This window comes from Salvelinus sp. IW2-2015, linkage group LG15, assembly GCF_002910315.2.
Source record: "Salvelinus sp. IW2-2015 linkage group LG15, ASM291031v2, whole genome shotgun sequence".
In the NCBI taxonomy this organism is placed as follows: domain Eukaryota; kingdom Metazoa; phylum Chordata; class Actinopteri; order Salmoniformes; family Salmonidae; genus Salvelinus; species Salvelinus sp. IW2-2015.
In genome coordinates this window covers 63409630-63419707 of record NC_036855.1, presented here as the reverse complement: position 1 = coordinate 63419707, position 10078 = coordinate 63409630, and the positions used below count along the sequence as shown (strand labels likewise).

At 42.0% G+C, this 10078-nt stretch overlaps 1 protein-coding gene across 1 annotated transcript in view; it reads right to left on the bottom strand.

Annotated features, from left to right (window-relative positions):
* Nucleotides 1-9189, bottom strand: part of LOC111973924 (CD81 antigen) — a 22345-nt gene extending 13156 nt beyond the window's left edge. Inside the window, exons 1-2 of the mRNA XM_024001378.2 lie at nucleotides 8981-9189; nucleotides 3798-3912 (exon numbers count right to left, since the gene is read on the bottom strand). Coding sequence (XP_023857146.1) covers nucleotides 3798-3912; nucleotides 8981-9046 — 181 coding nt within the window. The 5' untranslated portion in view covers nucleotides 9047-9189. The remainder of the gene's footprint in view (nucleotides 1-3797; nucleotides 3913-8980) is intronic.
* Nucleotides 9190-10078: the final 889 nt, after the last annotated feature.

The window sequence follows — 10078 nt, the reverse complement described above, 5'->3', positions numbered from 1 at the left end:
ATATTGTGTTCCACCATCAATATGTTGTTACAAGTTTATATAGACTACAGGGCAAATTTCTCCCACACGGATGTACAGTAAGACTAAATGCAAATTTTGTTTTGTTTCCATTCCATAATGTACAGTTATAGACTACATGGGGCCCAATATGTGTCTCCATCATGTATTACAGTAGTACTACAAGGGCAATATGTTTCCTCACATGTACAAAGTCAGACTACCAGCAAATGTTCCGCCATCATGTTACTAGTAGACTACAGCAATATTGTTCCTCCACATGTAATCAGTAGACTACCATGAAATATTTTCCTCCACCAAATGTATCAGTAGACATACAGCAATATTTCCTCCATTCATTGTACAGTTAGACTACAGCAATATTGTTCCTGCCATCATGTACAGCTAGAACTACAGGCAATATGGTTCCAAACCACAATGTACAGTAGAATACATAAGCCATGAGGCATATGTTCCTCCATCATGTACAGTATTAACTACATCGGTAATATTTTCCCTTCCATCATGAGACCAGTAGACTACAGTGTGCAATAGGAGCAATAGTTCCTCATCATAACAGTTTTAACTACAGGCAATATTTTCCTCCACATTATGAACAGTACACTACATAGGTAATATGTTCCTCCATTCATTGTATACGAATTTTTTATTTTTAGGGACTCAGGCAATTTGTTCCTCCACAATGAACAGTAGACTCAGCGCAAATTATTTTCTCCAAATGTTACAGTTTTTAACTACAGTCATTGTGCCTCCACACTATTGTCATACAATGGCTAACGGGGCTCCAGACAATATGTTCACCACCTCTTATCTCATCTACCTCTTCTCCCTCCTCCACAATGTAGAAGAGACTACATGACGGGTTAATATGTTCCGGTTCCCACCATGTACTTGTAGACTTTTATTTAGAACTACATCAGGCATATATGTTTCCCCCATACGATCATTGATCTACAGTAATGTTTACGTATATTTGTTTCTTAGGTATGTTATTAGATTTATTAGTTTTATTTTAGACGATATTTTTTTTGTTTATTTTATAATTTTTAATTATTAAGTTTATAGTTTTATGATTAGTTTTTAGAGTAACACGACAGGATAAAGTTATATTTATGTATAGAAGTTATTTGTTTATTATTTTATTGTATTTTAGGTATTAGACTATAGAAGATTTTTTATTAATACTTTAGTTTTACCAGTTTAGATCTACAATGAACACATGAACAGACAGAGAACATCAGACAGACAGAGAGACGACAGAAGACAGACAGACAGAACAGAGACAGAGAGACAGACAGAGACAACAAGAGACAGACAGACAGACAACAGACAGACAGAGAGACAGAGACAACAGACAACCAGAGGCAGACAGAAGAGCAACAGAAGAGGCAGACAGAGAGAGGCAGACAGAAGAGCAGACAGAGAGAGGCAACAGAGAGAGCAGACGAGAGAGGTCAGACAAGAAGAGACAGAACAGAGAGAGGCAGACAGAGAGAGGCAGGACAGAGAGAGGCAGGACAGAGAGAGGCAGACAGAGAGCAGCAGACAGACCAGAGAGGCAGACAGAGAGAGGCAAACAGAGAGAGCAGACGGAGAAGAGAGAGCAGACGGAAGAGAGAGACAGAAAGGCAGACAGAGGAGAGGCAGACAGAGAAGGCAGACAGAGAAGCAGACAGAGCAGCAGAGAGCACAGCAGAGAGACAGAGAGAGAGACAGAGAGACAGAGAGAGACAGAGAGAGACAGAAGAGAGAGACAGACAGAGAGAGAGAACAGGGAGTAGAGAGACGGAAGAGACAAGATAAGACAGAGAGACAGAGAGACAGACACAGAGAGACACAGACAGACAGAGAGAACAGACAGACAGACACAGAAACGAGAGAAGACACAGACAGACAGAGACAGACAGACAGACACAGACAGCAAGAGACACAGACAGACAGAGATGAACACAGAGACAGAGCAGACACAGACAGACAGTAGACAAGGCAACAGAGAGACACAGACAGAGAGACACAGACAGACAGAGAGACACAGACAGACAGAGACAGAGGAGACAGACAGAGACCACCGAGAGCACAGAGACAAACATAATCAGAGGACACAGAGAGCGACACAGAGAGACCACAGAGAGACACAGAGAGACACGAAGAGACACAGACACAGAGAGAACACAGAGAGACACAGAGAGACACAGAGAGACACAGAGAGACACAGAGAGACACAGAGAGACACAGACACAGAGAGAGAGAGAGACAGACCTAGAGACCTAGAGAGAGACAAGGAGTAGTGGGCGGTGAGACAGGAGAATATCAAAGTTGACATAATAGTGAAACTGAAAACCTGATCCACTTGGTGTGTGGAATCATTGTCATGGTCAGAAAAACAGACAGTTGATCCTCTCTGGAGAATTGTCCAAGCCTCCAAAACATGTCAAGGCCTTAATGTAGGCTAGGAAAATGACAACATAAAAATGATGTTTACAGTTTTCAGAATAAGAAATGTGTGTGTGCGCTCAGCAACAGTTTCTCAACAGAGATACCACATTAACACCGCTATGGCTTCTTCTATTTGAATTCCGCCCTACTGTTACATGGGTACGACTTAATGCAGAATGTCTTATATAGCTGGTCTGTTGTGACACTTTCGCAACACATTTGGGGTTAGAGTGCTGTGACCCTTGCTTAGGGTGCTTTTGGTCTTCTTTCAGACAGAAATAAAGACCTCAGCTATAGAACAATTGGTCATAGCCCAAAACACCCAGCTGCTAACTAAGAATAATACGATTACCAGACGGGATCTCCCTTTTTAGTGCAATGGGAAAATCCCTGGCAACCTCAGTCCAGAATACATACATAGTGGACTGCCACAAGAACGATATTATTCAGTGAATTGTGAGGTATAAACCCAATACTACTGTCGCAGTACTTGTACTAAACCAAAATACCTGTAAATGTTTGGTAGATACACAAGTCTTATTCTGAAACTGGAAGTATGTGTGGGTAGTAGTTGTCTAAACAAAGATATTGGATAAACATGTTTCTTGCTCAACATGTGAGTGTAACCGATGTGAAATGGCTAGCTAGTTAGCGGTGGTGCGCGCTAATAGCGTTTCAATCGGTGACGTCACTTGCTCTGAGACCTTGAAGTAGTGGTTCCCCTTGCTCTGCAAGGGCCGCGGCTGTTGTGGAGCGATGGGTAATGATGCTTTGTGGGTGACTGTTGTTGATGTGTGCAGAGGGTCCCTGGTTCGCGCCCGGGTATGGGCGAGGGGACGGACTAAAGTTAATACTGTTACATGAGCAACATAGGCTACATTCTTCCTGATAACACAGGGGACTTTTCATTCTGTAAACCCCTTCATAAAAAGGTTAACTGAGGGAATTTACAATTCCTCACTGATGGCATTCATTTTTCCAAATGAACCCACACCCCTGATAGACAGAAATCAAATGAACCCCTATTTTGAATCATTTAATTAAACTACTTCAGTAACCCTAAAGGAACTCCCATTACGTTTGATCACTTTGGCCATAATAGTAGAAAAGTGGAATCTGCCATTTTAGAAAACACTGAGGGATCAGTGGAGCATTGGGATACTGTTTGTTCTGCTTGACCTTGTCCCTGAGCACTCCAGGGGAGTACAACGACACAATGGACCAGGTGTCAAATAAGAGAGAACCCAGCTCACAACACCATGTTTATAACACACATATTCACCATGTTAAATGCATGGTACAGTATAGTCTGACGAAAAAGGAGGGAGAGTTAAAGTACTTACTGTTTAAGAAGGTGGTTGGTGCTTGTTGGCCGTCAAACTTCAACTCTAGCAGGCTGCTGGTGTGGCCGTCATGTCGAAGCCACAGAGCCACGCCCAGGACCACACCTCCTGTGAGCTGGACAGAAGAGAGGGAATGAGAAAATTGGAATAGACACATGCACTCACATAGATGAACCAACATTAATTGACCTTGCATAATTCACTTTGAAGCCTTATTTTGTTAGGTGTAGCGAATAGAACTTCAGTGTTGTTCATGTTCTTTGCAGACTGAACATTGTCACTTCCACCACCCTCTTCTCTAAAGCAACAGTGTCTCTGCCTCATCTCCCTGCCAATGTAGGAGTCAATGGTGGAATCCCTGTGACTCCATGCTTTACCTAAACTGACTGAACTTTTATACAGCCCAGGTTTCTATTTCAGCAGTGTCTGGTTTCTCCCTGAATTTGGATGAACAGTGAAAAGTATTTTCTACCATAGTCTCCATTTTGGCTCTGAGAATGGGGGACTTCTTGGCCCCCTGTCTAGTGCCTCTCCAGAAACTGCACAGAGCTGAACATAGGAAGACAGAAGAAGTGGGGAAAGTGAGGCGTTATTCAAAGATTCATTTCTAAATAAATGTTTTATTCTATTCAGCAGTATAGCAGCTGGGGACGCCAAGAGTGGATTGGTGTTGATAGATCTTTACGGTTGCTATTAGGATGGGGAGCGTTGGTGTTAGGTAATTAATCTACACAGCACCGCTTCTGCCGCAGTCCCAACAAACACAGGCAGCACAACTCTGACTAAGGAATGTCCAGACAAGTGGAGGACAAAGGAGGCCCTGCTCACCCACCCACTCCCCCAGAGTCCTGTTAGCCCCCTGCCCTACCTTATGATATGAAAGCACAGCCACATCTGTTAACAGCTGCATAACAACACAGAACACTGGAAGAGACCACCACCCCACCTTCTCTGACAGTGGGGTGGTGGCTGTAATGCTTCAGATGAAGAGAGCTTTCACTAAGGCTTCCTGTACCTGGAGTCAGTGTCTCTACAAACTACTACTGTACCTCTGCCCTGCAGTTGGTAAAATCCATCTAACTGGACTTAACTCCAAAAGGTTTATTAGGTTAGTGAAATGTAATATATCTAACCCATATCTTCCCAGCAGGAATATGTTAAGACTTAACCTAAGTTAGCTGTATATTAATCATGGTCCCTCTGGTTGAGTTCATTCCTGAAAATAGCCTTCCCTACCCAGCCTCTCTGCTCTTCTCTCCTCCACATCTCCCTCAGAAAGCTTCATTCCACTGCTGAGGCTCGCTGCTGCCTGGCAACCAGATCAACACTGCAGCCTGCCAAAGGGTGAGGCCCCTGAACGGTTGCATTCTGGAGCAGCCAAGAGAGACGTCTGCACAGTCGTTTCTTTTGGGATTTTTGTAATTTGGACATGAATATACTGTATCTAGTACTTGTGACAGACACAGACCCCGAGACACAGTATAGTGTACATAAATTACATTAATATGATACTGTATCATACAATGTTTAATAAACTTGTTATTAACTTTGTTGTTTTCTCACAAATGGAGAGTCCATACTTATTTCCAAATTCTATATTGAGGCCTAATGGTCCCATAGTATATAAAGTTAAAAACAAATTCCTTAGGTGTTGCTAGGGAAAAACTATGAATAAGAGCAGTGGATGAAGTCCAGTGTCTGGAAAGGCATGCCAGTTCTCTGCAGCTCTATTGTCACCCTCCTCTTTTGGGAGTCTTCCCTCACCCCTGTCAGCTGTTGCTGTTCCCAGTATGGGCAAAGGGCCGCTCCGATATCTACTGTAGACACACTACGAGCCCCCCCCCCTGCAATAAGTCAGGTCTCATCTCTTTCGCCTTTCCAACAGACTGGCCTGCGAGCAACCTGCAGAGACAGGTGGCTGCATGGGGAAAATAACAGAGGTAGCATGTCAGTGCACAGTCAGTTTGCTTCCACGCCAGGGGGTCTCAATGAAGAAGGGAACTTTGGACTCCTTTTCCTATCAGGACACCAAAGCCTTATGAGTGCAACAGAGATATTCCACTGTGTTTGATTATCTGTGTGGTTTCTGCGGCAAGATTCCACTGTAGGATGTTAAACAGTTTGGAAAGTATTCCATGGTTCTATCCCAAGTACAGTGCTTCTTTCCATTGCCTCCTCCCATCCATGTACTGATCAAGCCCCAATCTACTTAGAGTTGGTTTTATAGGCCACAAAAAAGATGTCACCACAGACAACAGTCACTATTCCACTAACATAATTATTAGCTAACAAAATGTTTATACAATATTGTTACTTTAGAAATTACAATGATACGACACAGGTGTGAGCATTCAAATCCAATCCATTATTATTATTATTATCATCATCATCATCATCAAAGTGGTACGAGGCCAACCAAGTGACTTGCAAGAGAGTCCACCCATATCATTATATTAACCCTATCAGATTAACTTAATCATGTCATTTCCATGTTAGCTAAAAAGTTAAATTCACAGAACACACCAAAACAGCTACCATCTTCAAGTACACATCATGAACTGCTTATCTGACTTCCCTCAACTCTTGCCCGAGAAAGAGCATTTTCAGCATGTTCAGAGTTCGAGAGATAAATGTGTCACTTATCTGTGTGAGGAAGTACAGTACGTGTTCTTCCTGTACTATGACTGGCAAACACAACATAGTATACCTCAGTGCCAGTACCCCACTGTGTTTCCCCTTTGCTGTATTATAACTGTATCCTGATACTACAGAACTACATGCCTTGCTGCTGCTATCTGTCTGGGACCAGATAACATACCACCTTACTGCCCTAGCACCTCAGCTCTTTTTACTGCAGTCTAGTGAGAGGGCTATTTCTGCCACATGCCTTGTGTGCAGGGGGTTGTAAAATGCTTGGCATGCTGCTGCTGGGAATGGCTCAAATGCAGATCCTGTAAACCACGGGTCAGCCACCAGCCCCTTTCAACTCCACTCTGATTTATATTCTGAGAGACCCATCAGTCTTGTCCTTGGAACGCGGGTACAAGAGGACATCCCCTGGCATTGTTTAAATCAGAATTGTATTTGATATATCTCAATGACTTGTTGTCCCGGCTCAAAAGGCAATCCACAGGAATGAACAAAGGTTTTCATGTGAAAGGATGTGTTCAAACTAAAGGTAATTAGATTAAATAGAGATTTATTTTTTGCCAGCTTGTTCTTGAAGCCACCTGTTCAACATATGCAAAATGGCAAGGGTAGCAACCCCTAAACAATTATTGGGGGAAATGCCTTAAATTTAATTTACAATGACAGCCTTTGGATGAATTACCCTTGAGAGAAAAGAGAATGGATGATATACATGTCCAGTCTAATGGATATGGTCATTGAGCAAGCAAAAGACCTGACATCAATCCATGCAACCACTTAAGCAATCATGAATCTTAAAATGAGTATCTCTTAGTCTCCACTGATGACTGCTATGCCACACCCCAGCCCTATAATTTATCCTTTCCAACCTTCTTCATGACTGAGCCAAGACTCACAATGAATTTCACTCCCACATGTACAAGTGCGTGTCTTGGCACAGTCAATGATTTTTCACATGCAGTGCCCTCACCTAATCTGGGGTCACCCAAAGTAGCGTTAGGGATATGTTTACGACAATAGTCCGGAGGTCTACCAATACATGCCCTTCTGATTGTTGTAGTTCTATACACGCTCTTAAGAATACTTCTGCCTAATCATCAATCAATAACATATCCCTATAATAAAAATATACACCTCAAGACAAAAGAATATGGAACGAGCTGCAACAAACACTCAAACTGGACAGTTTTAACTGTATCGCTTCATTCAAAGACTCAATCATGGACACTCTTACTGACACTTGTGGCTGCTTTGCATGTTGTATTGTTGTCTCTACCTTCTTGCCCTTTGTGCTGTTGTCTGTGCCCAATAATGTTTGTACCCTGTTTTGTGCTGCTGCCATGTTGTGTTGCTACCATGCTGTGTTGTCATGTGTTTGTTGTCATGTGTTGCTGCCATGATGTGTTGTTGACTTATGTCTCTCTTTATGTAGTGTTGTGGTGTCTCTCTTGTCGTGATGTGTGATTTAGCCTATATTTTTATTTTCAATCCCAGCCCCCGTCCCTGCAGGAGGCCTTTTGCCTTTTGCTAGGCCGTCATTGTAAATAGGAATTTGTTCTTAACTGACTTGCCTAGTTAAATAAAAAAGATATGTCTTCTGACTAAATGTTATACCAGACCAATTTACACAAGTGAATGGTTCACACAGGGACATAAAAGACTAAGGAACATTTCACTTCCACTAATGAAAGGATGGAGTGAAAATTTGTTGGGTTTGGAAAAATTTGCATAAATGTTTGTGGTCTTTTTGTCAAAGTTTCCCTCCATCCCAATGAGTCATCCATAATTAACAAATGTACCCAATGAATCACAGAGGCAAAGGCATTTCAGGGGATTTACACTTCCCAATGATTAAAGGGCCTCTTTTAGTAAAACAAAAAATTGCAGAATTTAATCAAGTTCTTTGGAGGCAAAAACACTACTGAAAATTAGGGGTGTAAGTATGAGATTACGGAGAGACAACATCGAGGTATTCCAATCTAAACAACGCCTGAAATGTGATCTGTAGCCGAAAATGGACCACAACCTATGTTCTTAGTTCCTGCACAGTCATATTCCGGGCAATCATATCCTGCACTCGGTTATTATTTCTATCATTATTTTAGTTAGCAACATAATTTCGAATCTTCACATATCGTGACGGTCTGTTCCCGTTGCGGTTCCTAAAATATGGCTGCTCTTCTACCCATATTCGCGATAAATAAGAACGCACCTCATATCGCCATATGGCAGCATAGGCTACGAGTCTAGGTCTATTCAAAAACAAAACCGCTATTTTTATTTTATTTGAATAAAAATATAAAAATAAAACAAATAAGACTACTACATCGGCATCTGCAGGCCTATTTGGGTGAGGTTTTCCCCAGATCGTATACCTATTTGGCAACAACATCAACAAAAAAGACAAAATAAATCACGAACTATTTTTAGCACGAACTATTTTTAGCAGGAAGAGGGGGAGATTACTGCCCCTATAGACAAACAACCAAATGCTTGGCCAGTTAAAAGTCTATATAACAAGAAAAAAGTCTCACCCAGAAGATGAAGTTGAAGAAGAAAAGCATGTATTTGATACATTTAGTGCAGCCTTCGACTCCCATAGTTGAAGTATTCAGATCCCTTTCGGTGGTGATGCGACGGGCAAGAGACACAAGGCCAGGCGGTTGTTGAATGAAAATAATCCTATTTTTTTCCCCCACTGGACTCTTTGTCGAGGTCGACGGCAACACCCAAGTACTCCCCGCCCCTTAGAAACTAGGTGGAAGAGACTCAGGCTGCTTGCCAACAACATATGTAGGATACGCAATCCTTTCACGTGACCCGCCTCAGTTTTTTAAATTAGCCTCTCTCCTTGCACAAATCGAACAATATTGTTGTACAACGGTGCCGCCTACAGAGAAAAAGGGGCATGGCAGCCTATGTCTATTGGGCCAGTGGGTGGGTTTAGGGCCGCTATTTTACAATTATTGTTAGGCCTACTACAAGACCCTGAGTGTGCATAGAGTCGACTTTTTTCTTCCATAGGTTTATCTGTGACTGGGGCTCCAGGTAGCATGGCATCAAACTGTCGGGGTCTGTGTTGTACTCAGTTTTGCATGTTAGTAGGCTAACTAGTTTAAGGTGTAGCCATTCACTTTGGCCTATAGAGAGGCTACGTACAGGCTGCTGTATCATATGGAGTGATATTGTTATTGACATCCTGACAGGACAGGTTAGCTCTGAGATGGAGGTGGAAGCTCAATTACTGAGAATTTCTAGTGCATGCATTTTTCATGGCTCATTCAAAGACCCAAATCGAGTCTTTACATTTGAAAAGCCATTTGAAGTTGGAATACTTCCAGAATATGGTAATTCATCAAGTGTGATTCTTTGGGAAGCTATACCTCAGTCACACCACATCTCTAGAAATCACCACCAAATATATATATAGGATATAGAGTGCAGATCTAGTATAGCATTATTCCAGCATACAATAGGCCTAGGCTACTTTAATATACAGTATGTTACAAAGACACAATGACAACAAAGATCATAAGTAATGTAGTAGTACAAGCTTAGATTTGGGGATAGAGTAAGGCAGTCACACTAGCTCATAGTCATTTATAAATTACAATTTGGTTATAATGAAATAA